Genomic DNA, 20,914 nt, shown 5'->3' on the forward strand with positions numbered 1-20,914 from the left:
TGATGAAACATAAGTAGAAACTAACAACTCTCAGAGGTTAGCAAATGAAACTGGGTAGAAAAAGTTTCACGTAGTTAAGTTTAATTCAATGAATTAAAGTTTAGTTCAATTTCAATGAGTTTTGTCCCTCACCCCACCCCACGTTTGGTTGCTGAAATTTTTTTTAAGTTCCATTGATTCCTCTAGAAGATCCTAAATTCAGAAATGATAACTTTATCTATAATAATAAAAGGGTAACATGCTAATTAGAGCAGACATCTTCTGGACGTCCTTCCTGATGAAGCTGGGGCGGGAGAGAAGCCAGCCCGCGTCCTGGGTGCCTGCAGGTGGCCAGAGGGAAGCCAGCCCAGGTCCCGGGTGCCTTCCTGCGGCTGGAGGAGGGAAACCTGGGTCCCAGGTGCTGGAGGGAAGCCAGCGCCGGCAGCCAGGAGAAGGCAGGCCTACCCTTGCATGAATTTTCGTGCATCGGGCCTCTAGTTTTAATATAATAGTAATGTGTTTATTCTGGTTTTGTTTGCTTTTCACAAAATGATAAAACCAAGAGTGTAGATTTGGGAATGTTCAGCAGTTTTTGCCTCAATATGCCCCCCAAAAGGGCATTTATAAGTAAACTAATTTTTTAAAAAGTAAATTGGTTAACATTTAAACTACTGCTTGAAAAAACAAACTACTGCTTGAAAAGAAGTGCAATACAACACTATTATCATTAACAAACCAACTTTTTACATACCTACAAAGTGACTTTAATTTTGTAAAAGGTGGTAAGTATTGTATGGATGTTATTTCCCACCAGTTTTCTTTTACCCACAAAATTACTCCTACACTTCTCCCCACCCCCAGTGCTTCAAATTTTAGGAAATTTTATATCACGACTGAAACATGCCTTTTCACTTGTCTTACTGATGTGGGAAAGCCAAATTACTCCTTGATTTCTCATTATTGCACCAGTCTACTTGTTTTAGATTTTCTTCAGTCAGACCACAAATAGAGGTAGCACTTCCTTTCTCACACTTAGGACTCAATTCTTTTATTTGATACATTTATATATTATAAAATGATTGCCATTGTAGTGATAGTTAAAGCCTCTATCATATCACATTATAATTTCTTTTTACTGTTTGGAATAATTAAGATCTAGTCTCTTAGCTAGCCTGATAATTATAATACGATACTATTATCTATATTCATCATATTGTGCAAGGATTCACTTCCTGAATAAATGTTACACAGAGCAACATTGTCTAACAGATTGGAGGTTTGTTCAATAAATATTTGTTGAATTAATGAAGGAATGAACTAGAAATTCTTCCCAATTTTAGTGATAAGGAATAAACATTTTGAAGAATTCTTTGCAAAGAAGTTTTAGCCAGACCCTATTTACTTCAGGTTGCTTAATAATAAATCAGTAACTTCAAAACCACAGACTAGTATTAGAATACTACCTAAATCATCACCGAGTTCATTTCTGTAGATTTCAAAATCTCCTGTTTATCCATACTCCTGGAAGGCCTTTCCCAGAAATACATCCACACAATTGAAACACCTATGAATCTCAAATAAATAGGTCTATATGCTCTTGAGTCTTATCTTTGAATGTCAAAGAAAACTGATTTTTCTCTGACATGGATAAAACACAAGCAGGACAAGTCTAGATGATCTATTCATTGTAGCTAGGCAGCTCTTCATAAGGAATCCAACAACTATTTACCTTTATCAGTCTCTTTTTTTTTTAGCATCAACCTTTGATTGAATTTTAGAAGAATCAGAATATAATAGCTATAGTAGAGTGTGAACCACTCTGAAGAAAGGCCAGAGGAAAAATTATTCAGATGACAAAAAAAAATAAATAAATAAAGAAAATTTAACTGTTCTGCAAAGTTAAGCCCTTTAAAGTAACTAGAGTTCAATCACTGAGAGTTTACCACATGTCAGAGAATGTACAAAATGTGAGGACAAAAAATAAATAGGACATGATCCCTGACCTTGGGTAGTACATAGTGTAGGAGGGGAGAATGACTGCAACTATTCTATCAGAAAATGGGCTTGATACAAATCATAGGAGACTCAAGGTCACTCAATTTTATTAATCCTTAGGTCAGTGGAAGAGAAGGAAAAGAATCATTATTCACTCAAAATAGTATTTTCCAAATTTGCCTGATCATATTAATTACATCAAGGAGTAAAATAGTAGAGGCCCGGTGCACGAAATTCGTGCACAGGTGGGGTCCCTAGGCCTGGCTGGTGATCAGGGCCAATCAAGGCCTTCCGGCTGCTGGCCAGGGCCTTCCTTCGTTCCACGCCACCTCCTGGTGGTCAGTGCATGTCATAGCGAGCGACCGAACTCCCAGTCTCCTGGTCAAACTCCTAAGGGGACAATTTGCATAGATAGATGTAAATTCCCAGGCCTCTCTCCTGAAGATTCTCATTTGGTAGGTTTGGGGTCCATCCTCCCCTCAATTTATATGACCATGCAACTTTGGAATGATCATATTGTAACTGTAGCAATTCCCTTAAATGTTAGAAAATATATTAACTGGTTGCTGACTTGCCATAGATTTTCTTCTGCAAAGCTTTGCCTCAGCAGAAAGAGTGGGAAAACGCTCATCTTCTAGGCTTCAAAAGAAAGCATCATTTGGCAGTGTCCAGGAAGTCTGGTTCCTTACACACAAGAAGTTCAATTTCCTTTTTATTTATTTTATTTTTTATTTATTTTTAGAGAGAGGAGATGGGGGGGGGGAGAGAGAGAGAGAGAGAGAGAGAGAGAGAGAGAGAGAGAGAGAGAAACATCGATGTGAGAAATATCAATTGGTTGCCTCCTATATGTGCCACAGCAGGGGATTGAACCTGCAGTCTGGGGATGTGCCTGACCAGGAATGGAACCGGCCACCCTTTGGTGCAGAGGATGAAGACGCTCAACCAACTGAGCCACACCAGCTAGGGCCCGATTTCCTTTTTAAGGAGTTGAGAAGGATTCTGAGTAGAGGAAAATGTTCAAATATTTGACCCCTCCGGTCAGGGATCGGTGATCAATTTGATCACATGGGCAGCACAATGTTTGTTGACCAAATAAAAATACTACAGAACAGAAAATATCCATTTCCTAACCTATCTGCTCCTCCTTGGTGCTGAATGCAGACATACTGGTAAAGTGGTGACTATTAATTACCTTCAATTATTTTTGGAAAGAAGCAGAACACCCAAAATAAAGTAAATAAATGGTACCAATTATGGTTTTAAGGGAAAAAAAGGCAACATAAAATGAAAATGAACCTGACAATGGTGACAGATGTGGAGGTAGATTTAAAGTTTGCTAACATCCTGGCAGAGAATTGAAGGGGAAGAAGGGAAAAAAGGAGGAGGAAATGACATATAAACAAACAATGCCTCTTCCCCACCTATGCAAAAACATATGGCAGATAAAACTATGTGAAAAAGACATCAGATTAAAAGCAATTTGTAATGAAGCCACAAAGCATGGTAAATTCATAAAATGACAATTGTTTCTTTTTGAAATTGTAACCTCAGCCCCATCTATTTCTAAAGACATATGATGTTATATTCTGGTGCTTGGCCAAAAGACAAAGAATAAGTGTATACAAAGAGATGGATGGATATGTCAAGAAGTCAGAATATATTCTACAGCAGAGCACCTTCATATAAAGTTATTCAATGGGGAAAAAGATATTTTGAGTCTGTAATTTTTCAGTACTAGTTCTAATATCACCAACCACCTTCAAATATCTAGTAAGTCAATATAACTTTGGAAATCCATATTTAATTGCTGAGAACTTTTGGTCAGACTTCAGAATGCTGGTAAATGTTTGAGTTTTAAGCAAAATAAGTGCACAAAGTTAGAAAGGCCAGTGTGGATGAAAAGCTTCAGCTTACCAAAATTTCTGTGCAACTTGCATAGAGCAACCTCATTTCATTGCACAAACCCATACATACAGATGGCATCACAGACAGGATGTTAGTTTAAAAGCCAAGGTAGAGGTTTTTTAAGTTCCAAGGGCAATATGTCTTAGGACATACCTCAGATACACACCCATCAGGAAACATTTTTCTTTTTTTTAAAATATATTTTCATTGACTTCAGAGAGGAAGGGAGAGGGAGAGAGAGACAGAACCATCAATGATGAGAATCATTGATTGGCTACCTCCTGCACATCCCCCACTGGGGATCGAGCCCACAACCTGGGCATGTGCCCTTGATCGGAATCAAACCCGGGACCCTTTAGTCTGCAGGCCGACACTCTATCCACTGAGCCAAACCAGCTAGGGCAGGAAACATTTTCTTGAAGCACAGCAACTGGAAAAACTTTTCAAATGCACTTTTACAAATATAACAATATAAGAGAAGCATTTTCCACTTTTTATTTTTAAATCACCCAGAAGGTGATTGCATGTTAGAAAGGTCTTAAGGATAACTTCTGACATTGCAAATGTGAGTGTCCTAAATGGTCAATCAAAAATTATTGATTTAAAAATAAATAAACCCACACCTCCTACAGTGGATAATTCTTTACCACCATGAAATTGTGCTGATTGAAAATGAGCAGGCACAAGACATGCTCAGATAAATTCAGAGATATCTGATGCACAACAGGCTAAAGAGCAGTGTAGAGTTGAAGCAAGGGTTTAGGGGCCTAGAGACTGGCAAACTATCCTTTGCTCTACCTATTAATTAAGTACATGACCTTGGGCAAGAAAATTTCACCTCTCCATGCCTCGGTTTATTATCTATAAAATGAATGGGTTGAACTTTACCACAGAATCCCTTCCAGCTCTAAAATTTGATGAAACAACTTCATGGAGGGCAAACACAATGCGTTCTGCAAACTCTTTCTTGGAAGCATTAAAGACCACCAAGAATTACACTGACCAGACACCTCAAATTAATTAATGGGTCAACTCTCCTGGTGTCTGGAGCACAACTCACTCACTCTTTACTTGCAATGCACTGTTTGTGTTTCACAGGCTACTCAAATCTACGGATCTCATCTGGGATTTGGAAGGTAGTGCAGGTAATATCCTGATTTACAGAAGGAACTAAGGCGTGGGGCTTAAATGTTTTGTTTAAAGTCTCACAGTCGTAAATGACAGTCTACTTGACCTCATTGTCTAAAAGAAGTGGACGAGGGGTGGCCCAGAGGTGGCATTGGATAACACTAGACATCCAGCTATTCTGTTATCATTGAACAGCAAATCCTCCCAGGAAAAGGCCTTGAGCCAACTACTGGGTTCAATTCCCTTGAAGGTCAGGTGCGCACACCTTGCAAAACTAATGGATCCGGCCAACTTGAAATTCACGCAACTGTGAGCTTGTTAAGTTTATCCCGGGGGTGGGGGCGGGAAGAGCTGCGAGGCTTTGGGAGTCTAAGCAACCCAGGCCCTTGATCTACGGAGGTGGGGGTTGCCCGGTATGGGTCAGTCACCTGGAAGCCGGTTCCTTTGCCTCGGGCCTCGGACGCACACTGTCCGCACCAAGGGCGCCAGCTTCTGCTTCAAAGCACCCGCTGCCAGGCTTCCACACCGGTACATTTCAGCAGCAGCTACTGGGGACCTCCTCCTTCCTTTCTTCTCACGCACTGACGGGTCAAACACCCTGGGCCCCGGCCCACTCCCCCCCTCCGCTTCGCGCACACGCACTCCACGCAGGCTCCTCCTTCCAGCTCCGGTTGGGCATTGGACAGTTCTGCAGGCTTGCTAGAGCCAGGGAAAGGGAAGTGCTACCCAAGACCTACTGCGCAGGCCTAGTACTCAGCGCCGCATTGTGATTGGCCCGCACGGGAGAGAAGGTTTGCGCATGCGCCTAGTTTCTCCCAAGCTTGCAAAGTCCTCCCTGGCCTTGACTGTAAATTTCCACGGATTAGGGACAGTGAGTTCAGGAGAGCGAGTTCAGAAAGCCGCCCAAACTGAGACCCGTGGGTCCGCTTGGCCTGGCTTTTGTGGCCGGTGCTGCCGCTGTGTTGTTGGAGGAAAATGATAATAGCACCTCACAAAGCATGGCGCCAGCGATGAATTTTGTTCTTTTGTTTTATACAACAAGCTACTAGGTACTAAGCCCGTGGTCGGCAAACTGCGGCTCGCGAGCCACATGCGGCTCTTTGGCCCCTTGAGTGTGGCTCTTACACAAAATACCACGGCCTGGGCGAGTCTATTTTGAAGAAGTGGCGTTAGAAGAAGTTTAAGTTTAAAAAATTTGGCTCTCAAAAGAAATTTCAATCGTTGTACTGTTGATATTTGACTAATGAGTTTGCCCACCACTGTACTAAGCCTTCGGGATTCTCTGGCTTGACTCCACTTCCAGTCTTAACGTATAGGTCCGAGCTGGGTCTCTCGGCTTCCCAGTTTTAGATTGATCTTTTACAAATTGCTGGCACTTTCCCACCCAACCTCTGCTTCTAGGGCAAGTATTCATTCCGCTCCGTCTTGCCCCATATCGCTTTTATATTGTGCAATTCTGATTCCTAGAGGCTGTATCAGGTGCTGCGGATAGTCTCCTGTCAATCTTCCGTGCTTGAGAGCAGGATGCTGGCAAAGCGTTCATGCTTCAGACACTCTGTGAGAGAATTCCTAAACAGGACTTTTAGAGTTCCGGGGAGGAGGGGTTAGGTGTTTTGACTCTACAAAATGTAAGCTAAATTGGAAATAAAATTTTGGCTGTATGCAAAACATAGCATGTCTTTTCTCAGAGTTTTGTGTTACATATTCATTTAACAAGTATTTATTGAGCACTTGCCACTTGGCCATTACTATGAAGGGGGATCTAGAGGTTTATGAAAAGTATAGGAAGTGGTCACTGTATAGTTGGGGAGATGATAAACTGGTTTTATATATATATAAAACCAGTTTATCATCTCCCCAACTATACAGTGACCACTTCCTATACTATATATATGATGTAGTGCCAGAGCAAGAGAAAAGACTATGGGATGGAATAGCTAAGGAAAGACTTCATGCAAGAAGTATTACTTGAGCCTGTCTTCAAGAATGAGTAGTAAAATTCAAATAGTGGAGGAGGAGGAATATTTCTGATGGTGAATACACTGGGACCAAAGGAAATATTTTTAGTGTTTATACGCCGCTAACTGTGGATGCAGTCTGCCCCAGGTTGAATCCTGGCTTTGCCACTTGGGCATGTCACTTAGCTATGCCTCACTTTCCTTGTCTACCAATCTCACAGGTTTGATATGAAGATTAAATGAGAAAGCTCCATGCTATATAAATTAAAAGGCTTGGAGGTATAAAATGAACACAACCCAGTACATTTTCAGGCGACAATGGCAGGGAGTACATACTAGGAAGTTAATAAGAACAGGTTAATAAGGTGGGGTCAGATTTGAACGAGCCAAATAGTTTGTCCCCAATCTTGTAGGTGATGATATTATTATTTTTTTTGTAAAATAGGGATAGAGGATGAAATTAGAAAGGCATTGTTTTAGAAAGTTTAACTCAGGAAGCAGTCTTTACTGGGTGAAAATGATCCAGAGTTCCCTTACGCATTTAGAATAATGTTCAGGAGGGGCGGAGAGTGAGGAGGGTGGGAAATCAACCAAAGAATATATATGCATATATGCATAGCCTTTTGACACAGACAATAACAGTAGGGTGAAGGCCTAGGGGGGCGGGGGCAAAGTAGGAGGCAAAGGTGGGGAAAATGAGGGACATCTGTAATAGAGTCAACAATAAAAATAGAAAACAAAAAAACAAAAAAACAAAATATAGAATAATGGGTGTTCAGAAGTACAAGAATAGGTGACTTTTTTTAGATTTTTAAATTGATTTTTAGAGAGAGGGGCAGGAGGGGAGAGAGAGAGAGAGAGAAAGAAACATTGATACAAGAACAAAACATCCATCAACATCCATGGGCTGTCTCCCCCCCCCCCCCACCTCCACCCACACCCCACCGGGGATGGAGACAGGCTCCTGCATTCAAACCAGCAACCCCTGGGTGCACAGGCCAACACCCAAGCAACCCAGCCTCACCGGCCAGGGCTACTCTTCTGTAGATAATGATCACCAGATTTAGCTTCACATACAGAGAAGAATGATGCTGAAAACTATTACCTAGACATCAGCCAAAAAAACAAAACAAAACACAACACGATGATAGCTATTCACACTATAAAATGGGAATTGATATTCATAATGATGACCTTGGTTTAACCAACAAAGATTAAGTCCTTCTCGAGATGGTTTTAATATTGAATAGCATAATCTAGGATTTTAGAAATAGGTGACCCACATATATGTGTAAAGAGTTAGCTATAACTATATCTGCTAACTCAGCTAAAAAGCTTGTTAACTAGAAGACCCTATCTTTCTAGCCATTTTGAGTAACCTGGACTTGGCTGAGCAGTTGCATTACAGACCTATCACTGATGCACTGAATTGTTTTTCTTTCTTTTTTAAAAAAATTGTTTTTCTCATATTGGGATGGATTTAGTCACGTTTGTCTCTTCTGCAGCTCAGCCTTACATACAAATAAGATGGCAGCTCATGTGTGCTGCTGGAATCCCTGACCTTGATGGCATTAGCAAACAGCTCATGTCGGTGCTATTGGCATATGTCAATATTACTCCTATGAAATATGTGGGAGGATGGATAAAGTCTTAAAAGCAAACATTAAAGGGGTACAATTTATTGTATGTAAATTATACCTCAGTAAAGTTAATTTCAAATAAAGTCTGAACCTGAAGTCACTTTCAGGGGACCAAGATGTGTGATGCTTAGTAAGCTTTGGGAAACTGCCCCCCCTAATACTGTAAGAAAGTTCTGTTCATTTATCATCTTGCAAGCATAATCTAGGCTTCTGGCAAATTAGAGCCGACCACTTTCTTCTACATTCAGTTGTAGAGGGGTGAACCCTCCTAGGGGTTTTCAATTCCTTTTGACACTCCACCATTCTAGAAGGACTTATGATTGTATGGAGAGCTCGGGAATGCAAGACACTATGAGGTTTATGCCTTGTCCCAAGATCCCTCCACCTGGGCCTGAAATGGTTAGTTCCGGGAACAAAGTCCCCTTTTGCTGGAGCTTCCACCACTAGCTTCCCTCCTCCCCTACTCCCTGTTTGGCCCTCTCCCACGGCGGGCCTTCCCCATTGGCCAGTCAAACACAACCGACTGCAGCAGCCAATGGGAGTCGCTCTCCTGAACATTCAGAGGATGGGTGCTCGTGGTGTGATGAGGGGGAGGTTGGCGCCTGGCACGCGCCCCTCTACATCTGGCAAGTCTGTGACAGAAACAGTAACACCCCCTACACACGCACACCAGTGTCCCCTGCCTCCCTCCTCTCAGCTGCTCGGGCCTCCGCTACCCAAGGCTAGTCTTGGCAGCGCCCTCCCAGGCTTCTCCTCGGGGCTCGGGAGTGCACCTGCTTCCTCAATAAGAGAGCATCCCTTTATCCCAAGGCTTGGGAAGGGGCAACGGAGGCGCGGCTCAGCTGGCCGCTGCTCCTGAAGTGAAAGAGGTGTCTCCGCCCCGCTCAGTAGAGTAATGTTGCTCCAAAGCCAAAGTGCTCCAGAGATGCCTTAGAGTGCAGCTGTGTCCTCCCCAGCTGTGCTCCTGGCCCGCTGACCCCCGCGTGCTTCAAGAAAGTGGGGGTGGGGAAGGCTGAGATCTATAAGATAAATGGGGGCGAGGAGAAGGGAAGACCATCCCTGAGTGGTGTGCGCCCCTCTCCCCACCCCCTTTCCTCGTAGGCTTCCTCCCTGCGGTGTATCCTTGGGGATCTGGCAAGGGAGGATCCTAGCCTAAGGCGCGGCAGCGGCTTGGGGCACGCTGTGGGTCTCAAGCCCGAGTCTGGTCTGAGGCACAGGAAGGAGAAGGCTCACGGCTTGCTGTCTCTCTTTCATGTCTCCCTTCCCTGCCTGGCTTTTGTGTTGGTGCTTCGGAAATGTGAGGAGGGTGAGCTGGAGGAGAAGGAGGGGGACCTAGGTTGAGAGGCACCCACTGCACGCGCGCGCGCGCACGGGGCCGGCGCACGCACACACACGCGGACACACACTCACGGACACGCGCGCACACACACACACACACACACACACACGCACAAAGCTCGCTCGCCTGGAGCGCACTAACGTGGCCGTTTTCTTTGTGTGGAGCCCTCGAGGGGGGTTGGGGCCCCAGTTTGGTCCCGTCCTGGGGAGATGGCGCAGCCCATCCTGGGCCATGGGAGCCTGCAACCTGCCTCGACTGCTGGTCTGGCATCCCTGGAGCTCGACTCGTCGCTGGACCAGTACGTGCAGATTCGCATCTTCAAAATCATCGTGATTGGGGACTCCAACGTGGGTAAGACCTGCTTGACCTTCCGCTTCTGCGGCGGGACCTTCCCGGACAAGACTGAAGCCACCATCGGCGTGGACTTCAGGGAGAAGACCGTGGAAATCGAGGGCGAGAAGATCAAGGTGATCCAGCCGGTCAGGTCCAGGAAGGGTGGGCTCTGGGAGGGGTCCTCGCCTGAGGCTTGGATCTAATGGTTGTGAAGCCTCAGACGCATGGCTGTGTCGCTGTTTGCTGAGCCCAAGACCCTTGGCACCTCCTCATCCCCCTTTTCCTCTCTCAGCTGCCGGGTTCCAACCTCACCCGTTTTGGGGGGCAGGCCGGAGTGGGTGCATTCATGCCCTCTGCCCCTACCTGACAGCTCCTGCCAGGAAAAGCATGTGTGATCCCATCCTTGACCTTGCACCAGGAGCAGCGGCACCTGTGGGCAGAGGGAGGCAGGAGGGAATCCGTCCTGGTGTGGGATGGATCCCAAAGCACTTTATATATCTTGAGGTCTCTTCTATCTCTTGGGTGCCAATAGGCTGAAAAACCCCACTTTGGTTAAGGCACTAGAGGGGAGGAAAGGATGGAAATCCATAGAAAATTACAGTTTATGGTTAATGTTGGGGCTGAAATGGAATAGGGGTGGAGTGGGGTGGTTTTGGCACAAAGTCATGAACCCTTTTAAAGAAATTGAGACAGGGTCACCCACCTTCATAATAGACAAAACTACTTCTTTTGGAACAGTCTTCAAATGCTATCTTCTGTATTTGTCGCTATTCGCCATTACTCATTGTGCTGTTATTGTCTTCAGCAGGCCTTTGTAAAAATGCAGAGCAACTTATCTGAGGGTCAACAGAAGTGTCTTGGTCCTCCCTTCTCGGTAGTTTATGAAGTAGGCTAAGTACAGATATTCTTGTCTGACCATTTGTACTCACTTTTGGTTCAGAAAAGGTGGAAACTCAATAGAACATGAATAGTTCAATGCGCAGAGGCTAGTGGGAGGGAGGACATGACAAGGGCAGCTTCATGTGTCAGGGGAGTAGAAAGGGGGCAGGTCCATGGGTAGGAAAGTCACCTCAAAAGACACTGTGCACTAAAGACCAACTCCACTAGACCCATAGCTCACCTTTTCTTGAGCTTATGGTCAGACCTTGTCAGGTAAAGGTAAAAAGCTCCCTCCTGCAGAGTGATATGGACAGAAGGGTTTAGCATCTGGGGAAAATGACGAAAAACATTGTAAACTCTGCAAGACTCTTGACTTCTTGGTTTTTATAATGAACGTGTTTTAAAATGGCTTCAGAAACCAGGCCAAGATGCTACATGTGTCAGGAAGATGGACAGCTCAGTATTGATAAGGGGGAGCTCTCAAGAACAACTGAGTTCCAGGGTCAGGAATATAGGACAATGTTTTGAAATAGTGATCGTTTTCAGCCCTTGCATTTTTGGAGGAATTACTACATTTATTTTTTAAAGTCGAAGTAGGTATCTGTCTTTCTCCTTTCCCAGGGCTTTATGTTGATGGTTTAGGACTTTCTCTAGGGTGTCTAGCTTCTTTAATGTGAAGTTGTAAGATTCTGTAATTTCTAAAGCATGCCTTAACAATCCAAAGTAGAAATAAACTTATGTATGTGCTCTAAGACCCTTAAGACCCTTAAAATGTAATGCTACTGCCTGTTTAAAATCAAGTGTCACATTGAGCCAAACAACTCTCTGGATTTAAGAGAGGGAAAAGAAGCCCACCTGAAATTTACATAGAGAAAAAAGAAAGTGTTTGGGAGTCTGGGGGAGAAGAGAGGAGGAAACTAGAAAGTGTAAAATGGGAGGTGAAAATGAGTGGAAAAGGGTCACCACCCAATGCCCTTGGGGAAATTTTTTAAAGTTCCCTTCCCTTACAACAGCCCAATACTTAGCCAAACTGGATTTTACAGTCTCTGCCAAAGATTCTGGACTTTTTCCCAAGGGGCAGAGCCTGTGACAGTGTGACTCACTAGAAACAGAGCTGAGCAGGACACCACATGCAGAGAAGTGCTCAATACAGGCTTTTTAGGGGAAGATGATATTTCAAGAGGGCGAAACCTTGTGACACTTCTGAAGGAGCTCTTTGAGGGCAGATTCTGAAGGATCTCAAGGTGGGGTATGGGAGTGGGGAGATGCTGACCCTGCCTCATCTAAAGCTGCTGCAACCTCAGGGCCAAAGCCAGCAGGTGAAGACCAGCTTGTGCGTGGGAAGATGGCCGAGCATGGCAGCGAGCACATGATCTCGAAGGAGATTTGGCCCCACACTCCGGCTGGCCTGGAGTTTCTCAAGGAACAAGTAACAAAACCACACTAGGAGGTGGCTGCCAAAGGCTTCTCCCTTTGGGGGAGAGAGAAAAGTCCTGTGTGCCAGGCTGAAGTGGCCCTAGACCACAGCCAGCAATAGAAGGCTGTCAGGCTATAAAATGCCAGCTCTCAAAGGAGACTGGGAAAGAGGGCTCAGTGAGCTCTTCTCAGTCCAAGAGTAGGGTGTGGCCTCTACTGGGCTGCTTCCCTGTGCCCTAGGGTAGTATATACCGTCAACCCCTGTAGGGAGATGACTGATTCAGTACATTTGGGACAACTCTCTTAATTACCAGGGCCATCCCTTAGGCTTTGAAACCCAATTTGGTGTCTCCAGTCAAGGTGTCTTCACACCCTCCCCATCACAACATTTATAATCCAATGTTTCCTAGTTAACATGAGCATCAAGAAAAGCCTCCAATGAGTAAATAATAATAATAATAATAATAATAATAATAATAATCTCCTGCTTTGTGAATAAATGAAGAGCCCAGACTGGATACTCTACATACACTACCATATTTGATCTTCACAGCAGACCTATGAAATTAGGACTGTTATTATCATTCCTGTATATAGATAAGGAGATCAAAGTTAGAGAGATTAAATAACTTGCCCAAAGGCATATGGATCTGAGCTTCAGTCTTTGACCCTTGAACCTAACTAAGCACTTCACCATGTCATTATCCTGCCTTCCCGTGACAGGACCAGTATTGCAACCTAGATTCAGAGCCCAGGCTCTCTACCACCACACTCTACCCTCAGGGGCAATATCTGGCCTGGGGGAGTGTGCACAGGGGGAAGTGGCTTCCCTCACAGCAGCCTGGTAGTCTCTTCTAGGCCAGGGGTCCAGGGTTATAGTCCCAGGACCCAGGATCCTTCAAGTTGTCTCCTTTAACTGCACCCCAGACACTGAGCTGAGTACCTAGGTTTTACTTTTTATACCTTGACTGTTTCACCTTAGCCGTGAGAATCAGAGAATGTTCAGAGATGGAAGAGACCTTAAAGAATCTTTAACCCAACATCCACATTTTACAGATAGCAAACTGAGGTTCAGAGAGGGAAAGTGACACAACTAAGATCACACAGGGCCAGGCTTACAACTCAGCTCTCCTAATTTCCCTTCTGGTGATTTTTCAATATAAATGCCTGCTTTGGGCTTGTCCTGCTGTCCAGGCAGCCTATGCAGTCACCTGTGACAGGGATACAGAGACACATCATATGGGAAAGCTGACAGTCCTTCCTGACATCAACCTTGGTGGAGGCATGTCCCAACCTCCAAAGAAAGAGTGGAGCTTCCCATAATGACCATTATGGATCTGTCTCCTTTAGCTTTAGCTAAATCATATTGAGCCTGTCTCAGACTAGAAGCACTGGAAAATGCCAAATAAGAGTGTGTGAGGGGTGGGATGAAGGAGGTATTAGAGAGGAGACTCAGAACTAATTTTGGAGCCATTCTTTGTAAATTCTCATGGGAGCACCCCTTCCTCCCTAGTTTGGTTCCTTACACCTAGCACCCCCTCAGCCCTAACCCTGCGGACCAGGCAAACTGCAGGTTAGCCATGGCTGTGGGCAGGCGCCAACCAGGACTGTGGATATCTCTTTCTCTGCTGATCACTTGGAAAATCACCTTCCTGTGTTACATTACCAAGTGGACCAAGGCTGAGCTAAATGTTCCCTCTGAAGCTGCCTGCAGTCAGAATGACATCATGTCTTCCTTAGGGCTTCTGAGCTTCTATCTTCTGCCAGTTAGCTTAATGGTTAATTATCCATCAGTGTGTGTTTCTCTGTCTGCCTTGTTTCCTTGCTTTCTGTGCATTAGTTCCTCTTTGTCTCTGTCCTTCTTTGCCAATCGCTGGGGCAGCCTTGTGTGTGTATCTTAGATGCAGATGGGACAGTCTAGCTAATTTAAAAAAATATTTGTTTTAAACTATTCCCGTCATCCACTCAGGCACCCTCCGAAGGTTACAGATGTATTTTTCTCCACTTTTCCACATCTACACTCCCCTGCTGGCCTCCAACAAAAGGAAATTCATGCCTCATCTATAGAAAGATGCCAGATATGTTCCCTAGGGAAAAGAAATATTCGTGTCAGCTATGAGCATGTGCAGGGAGTGGAGGACTTGCTGAAGCTTGCTCAGGAAAATGATGAAAAAGGCTAGATTTATCTTTGGTAGCTCCCCAGGATGTGCCCCTCGACCATTCTCCAACATCTCTGTTATATTGGGCCTACCCCCAACTACCCATGGCAGGTTGCTGGCATTCCTCTCTCCTCCCCTCCCCACTGACTGCCTGTGCCTTGGCTCTATCTCATTGTCAAGAAGCCAAGCTTTCTGGGCTTTCCAGGATGAGAACCAATGGGTCCAAGGAGCAGCTACTAGGGCAGGGCTGATGGGCCTTCTGAGTCAATAGCAACAACTAACATGTGCAGAGCACTTTATATTTTGCAAAAGCTCTTTTTCGTGTGGTATTTCATTTGCCTAATCATTTACTTAGCTACTAAGTGAAGGAACTAGGAGCCAGGTCTCCCAATTCCAAAACTACTGCTGCATTTCAACAGTGGGCCCGGTCAATTACTTGTCGGGTCAGACTTGATGGTGGAGGTTTGGGGTCAGGGTGGAAGGGAGAGTGTGTATTAGGCACTGTGCCATGTGCTTACAAGTAATGCTAATCCTCACAGCATCACTACAAGATTCCTGTGGTTATCCTCAGTTTCCAGGGGAAGATACTGAAGATAGACTAAGTTACTTGCCTAAGGACACCTAACTAGTAGTATGTGATTGGGCTGAGATTTGCATCCAAGTTGGTTTGACTCCATTACTCCCCACTGACCCTTGGAGAGAAAAGAAGACCGGAGGAGCATGTATGTGGCTAAGGGGCAGTTGTCCCCCCAGGGTCACCATGTGGATACAGTGCCCACAGGAAATGAAGGATGGATGAGAGGATTGCCAACTGCAAAAGAGGAAGGAGGTGACAGGGGCTTATACCAGTAAGGATGTTGAGAAGAATAGGAACATCAAACTTCCAAACAAAAATGAGGTCATTTGTGTGTCCAGTGAGCCTGACTACTGTGCTCTTCCTTTGTGATGGCTTTTCTGATTTTCTGCTGTGAGTAGCCTGCTTCCTGGCTCACTTCTCACCACAAACAGGGGTTCAAAGAGTTTAGAGTGGGGTTTATAAAGAGCTAGAATGAGAGCAGTGTCTTCAGTTTAAATTCTGAGTCTCCAAATAAAAGCTTCAAGGCTCCCTGTATCATTGAAAAGGCAGAGTTGGTCTCCAGCAGAGAGGGCCCTCCCTGTAGTTCCGGCAGCTTGGGTGGTGTACACAATTTTGAAGCCAAAGAAAAGCCAAACAACCAACCTACTCAGCCCCAAACACCTCACACACTCCCACCCCTGTTCTTGCTAGTGGCAGGTATTTTTAGAGTCCTGAGCTCATGGTGGTAAAGCATCTGCCACATGCCTGAGGGCTGGTAGGGATTCAGCCTTACTCAGAGGCAAGAGTTAGAGATCAGGATATTCTTGTGCTATACCCTATCTCTTCCCACTGACCTCCATTCCTTTCCTGGCCTGCTCTCTCTTTCTTCCTGCTCAGAGGACCAGAGCAGTGGAAGAAATGAAAATCTTTTCTGGCTCTGCATGCCAAAGCAAATCAGTCTCCAAGGACTTATGTTTTTTGCATAACCAGGGTTGAATGTTGTCTCTGAAATCGCCTTGGCAGATACCTAGGATGCCAGACTGCTTGTAGTTTTGGTAGCTCAGGCCAAAACTGCTTGTTGATAATGATGACAGTTTTGACGACAACCATATTGATAAGTGATCGGATGCAGAAAAAGACAGCTTACAGTTTAGCTGGAGTTATGCCAAGAGCAATGATGAAACATCTAGAGAACAAATAAATATATTCTGAATGGTGTGGTATGGACTCAAAGTGCACTAGAAATGCCTAAGAAAGAGAATTGAAGAGAAGGTGGAGAAGGTTTTAGGAAGAAGGTGGAGGCATGAACCGAGCCTTGAAGAATGAGCAAGATCTAGGTAGGGTAATGAGGGGGCAACTGATTCTGTAGGGAAGCATGAACTAGCAGGACCAAAGGTACAGAGGGAATGGACCAGGTGTAGCTGAGTAGTTTGAAACAAGGTTGGGTAAGGTAAAATTACGACAGACAAAACTTTCTATTTGATGCCACATGCAGAAGAAGGCTAACATAATTTCTTAATGAGATGGATGACATGCTGAAAAAGCAGGGATTCAGGAAGGCTAGTTTGAAAGCAGTATGAGGAAGCATGGGAGTAGAGACATCTAGAATCCAAAAGACTTCACTGTAGTCCAAAAGTGAGGAGAGAAGGGTCTGTCCTAGGGAAATGAAAATCAAAATACAAGAGTGAGTGAATCTGCCCTAGTTGGTGTGCCTCAGTGGTTAGAATGTCAGCCGGTATAACACAGAGTCGAGGGTTGGATTCCAAGTCAAGGGAATGTACCTGGGTTGCATGTTCACTCCTCATCCCCTGTTGGGTCACTTGCGGGAGGCAACCGATTGATGTGTCTCTCTCACATAGATGTTTCTCTCTCTCTCTCTCTCTCTCTCTCTCTCTCTCTCTCTCTCTCTCTCTCTCCCCTCCCACTCTGTGCAAAGCAATGGGGAAAATATCCTCAGGTGAGAATAGCAACAACAAAAAAGAATGGGTGAATCTGAAGGTCATGTCAAAGGCATGTAGTGGCCATGTCCATAGAGGGAATGAAGGGGAGCCTAGACAATGAAAATTGATGTTCAGAATGATGACTCTGGGGCCCTGTTAAGATCTTCATTCAGCAAGAAGATTCAATTATATTTACTAGATTATACTGACTGACCAATAACTCCAAATAAAGGCTATACTTTGTTTTAAGAACCATAGTAGTCAATTAGAGACCATAATCAAATTTTCTTTGATAACAGAATTGTATAGGGCCTTGGGACCATCATTCTGTGTATGAATTTCTCTTGTCCAAGACTTTGGATGTATAAAGAGAAATAGATTGGGCAGAATGTGTGTCGACTCCAGAGTATCCCTTGGGAGTTGTGTCCTGGTATATGTTATATCAGCATTTTTCCTTCATAATTTGGCCTTTATCCCAAAAGGTGAGATACAGAAGAAAAATCCAGTGAGCTAAATTACCATTTACATAACAAAGAAGTGAACTTAAAGTAAATTGAGCTAAAAGCTGAAATTTAAACACTAACTTTGTTTTCTTTAAAAAGTCATCAAAAAATGCCCCAACAAAACCCAAAACAAAGTGATGAATACAGTAAAAAATTTGGAAAATACAACAAAAAAGAACTAAATAAATATTACCTATAGTCCCACTGCCCTTAAATAATCATTAATGTTCTGGTGTATACACTTCCAGTTTTTCCTATGTATATGACTATGCTTAATTTTTTTTAATTGGGACCATAGCATATGAAGAATTTCATATCCTGCTTTCACATATTTTGTGCACACTTCCTTCATCATTTATTATTTTAAAACATTTTAATGGCTGCATAATAACCCACTGTATAGATATATACATAAACTTTAGCTATTCCTCTCCTACTGAGCATTTAGGCTGTTTGCTGTTTTGTTTTTTTAATATCTTTATTGATTTCAGAGAGGAAGAGAGAGAGAGATAGAAACATCAATGATGAGAGAGAATCATTGATTGGCTGCCTCCTACACACCACACACTGGGAATTGAGCCCACAACCTGGGCATGTGCCCTGACCAAGAATCGAACTGTGACCTCTTGGTTCATAGGTCGATGCTCAACCAGTGAGCCATGCCAGCTGGGCCTGTTTTATTTATTTATTTATTTATTTATTTTAATCCTCACCCGAGGATATTTTTTCCATTGATTTTTAGACAGAATGGAAGGGAGGGAGGAGGGGGGTGAGAGAGACACATCGATTGGTTGCCTCCTGCATGTGCCCTGACCAGGGCCTGGGATCGAACCTGCAACCCTTCGGTCTGCGGGCTGATGCTCTAACCACTGAGCAACCGGCCAGGGCTGTTTCCTGTTTTTTAAAAAGTATAAATAACATGGTGATTAAGACTTTTGTACAAAATTTTGACCACATATCTACTATTTCTTTTGTATAGATGATTGGAAGTGAGATTATAGGCTCAAAGAGTTTTTAACATTTTTTATTTTTTTTTTAATATATTTTATTGATATTTCACAGAGAGGAAGGGAGAGGGATAGAGAGCTAGAAACATCGATGAGAGAGAAACATCGATCAGCTGCCTCCTGCACACCTCCCACTGAGGATGTGCCCGCAACCAAGGTACATGCCCTTGACTGGAATCGAACCCAGGACCTTTCAGTCCACAGGCTGATGCTCTATCCACTGAGCCAAACCGGTTTCGGCTGTTTTTAACATTTTTAAGGTTCTTGATAATTTTGCCAAATTGCCCTCAGAAAAGTTGATTAATGTACATCCCAGTTTTTCAACTAAAAATCTTAAGGTTTTTCAACTCAAGATTTTCAACTAAAAATCTTAAGAAAAACTTTATAAATCCTGAAAGAAACTTCTCTCTATATTTTTATATATATACTAGAGGCCCGGTGCATGAAATTCATGCATGGGTAGGATCCCTAGACCTGGCCAGCGATCAGGGCCAATCTGTGGGGTAACCGGTGGGGCAATGGGGGGGGGGGTTCTGCTGGCACCTGCCTTGGCTGGCCTGGCGCCACCCACTCACCGGCCCTGCCCCCTGCCACTGCTGCCAGTCACCTCCCTCTGTGGGGCAACTGGCGAGGCAATTGAGGGGGCCCCAACTTTGGCTGGCCTGGGGTCTGTGGGCTGGGGGCAGCTCCTGCATTGAGCGTTTGCCTCTTGATGGTCAGTGGGCATCATAGCAATCCGTTGTTTGGTCAATTTATATATTAAGCTTTTATTATATAGGATAAAAAGGCTAATATGCAAAGTGTCCCCTTGGGAGTTCGACCAGGAGACTGGGAGTTTGATCACTCACTATGATGTGCGCTGACCACCAGGGGGTGGCACAGAACAAGGTGGGTAACCAGCAGTGGCGGCAGGGAGCTGAGGGAGCAAGGAAAGGAGGAGGTGGAGAGGCGGGGAAGTGGGGAGGAGGGGAAACTGATTGGCCCTGATCGCAGGCCAGGCCTAGGGATCCTACCCATGCATGAATTTCGTGCACTGTGCCTCTAGTACTTTTATAAATCCATCCTGCCAATCTGTCAAAGAACTACTTCCGGTGTTAGGGCTTGTCACCTCAGCTCTATAATGTCACAGAACCATGTTTTCTCCTGTCTATTCATGTTTCCTTTCCTGACTCCAAACATGGGTTTTTATATCTTTCAGGTTCAAGTGTGGGACACAGCAGGTCAGGAACGCTTCCGCAAAAGCATGGTTGAGCATTACTACCGCAATGTGCATGCAGTGGTTTTTGTCTATGACGTCACCAAGATGACATCCTTTACCAACCTCAAAATGTGGATCCAAGAATGCAATGGGCATGCTGTGCCCCCACTAGTACCGAAAGTGCTTGTGGGTAACAAGTGTGACTTGAGGGAACAGATCCAGGTGCCCTCCAACTTAGCCCTGAAATTTGCCGATGCCCACAACATGCTCTTGTTTGAGACATCGGCCAAGGACCCCAAAGAGAGCCAGAACGTGGAGTCAATTTTCATGTGCCTGGCTTGCCGATTGAAGGCACAGAAATCACTGCTCTATCGTGATGCTGAGAGGCAGCAGGGGAAGGTGCAGAAACTGGAGTTCCCACAGGAGGCTAACAGCAAAACTTCCTGTCCCTGTTGAAAGCAAATGATGTAAATACAAGATCAGTCATCACTAGTTTTTTCTTTCCCTTTTTCCCGTGTCTGCATAATGCTGACACCTGCTTGTTTCCATAGAAATTGATATTAAAATAAAATTTGTATAGATTATCACATGCCTTCATGTCTTGCTTTCCTCTAAGAAGACATTTCTGATTGTGATGAGTAGAAGAGGCAGCTTACCCCACTGGAATAGTATGTCTGTGCCAAGGCATACTCCCTATCAGCCTTCTATGCCGCCTGAAGATCTCATTGTCTGAGTCACTTCTTCAGAACTAATTCATTGTCTCACTGAGTGTCATCAGTGGACAGAAACATCCAGAGGGGGTGGCATACAGTCCAGATATGGTTTCTTGAGTGCCAGTGCAGGCAGCAGGATATATAAGACTTGAAAGATGTTTACTCACAAGTATTTCCTAGGTTCCCTAGAGGAGGCTGCTCTCTCCTTATTTCCCAAAGTTTTAAAATAAAAAGTATAGATTGCCCAATGGGCCCAGCTGCTTCCA

General features: G+C 44.4%; 2 protein-coding genes across 5 annotated transcripts in view; one reads left to right on the forward strand and one right to left on the reverse strand.

Moving 5' to 3' along the window:
• Positions 1-5,648, reverse strand: part of AIFM1 (apoptosis inducing factor mitochondria associated 1) — a 35,045-nt gene extending 29,397 nt beyond the window's left edge. The window contains exon 1 of one of the 3 annotated variants that reach the window (XM_080652059.1): positions 5,436-5,648. In XM_080652059.1, the coding sequence (XP_080508185.1) occupies positions 5,436-5,541 (106 nt within the window). In that variant the 5' untranslated portion in view covers positions 5,542-5,648. The remainder of the gene's footprint in view (positions 1-5,435) is intronic. The other 2 variants (XM_080652060.1, XM_080652061.1) reach the window with 2 other exon arrangements.
• Positions 5,649-9,802: 4,154 nt separating this feature from the next.
• Positions 9,803-20,521, forward strand: RAB33A (RAB33A, member RAS oncogene family). Of its 2 annotated transcripts, none has more exons than XM_080652063.1 (2): positions 9,803-10,411; positions 19,936-20,521. In XM_080652063.1, exons 1-2 carry the CDS (start codon positions 10,154-10,156, stop codon positions 20,389-20,391), a joined length of 714 nt encoding a protein of 237 aa, XP_080508189.1. In that variant the 5' UTR covers positions 9,803-10,153; the 3' UTR covers positions 20,392-20,521. The 2 variants fall into 2 exon arrangements, with proteins under 2 accessions (XP_080508189.1, XP_080508190.1); XM_080652064.1 differs by having other exon boundaries at positions 9,842-10,428; positions 19,936-20,512.
• The last annotated feature ends 393 nt before the right edge of the window (positions 20,522-20,914 follow it).

The sequence above is a fragment of the Plecotus auritus genome (genome assembly GCF_963455305.1).
Source record: "Plecotus auritus genome assembly, chromosome: X".
Lineage (NCBI taxonomy): Eukaryota > Metazoa > Chordata > Mammalia > Chiroptera > Vespertilionidae > Plecotus > Plecotus auritus.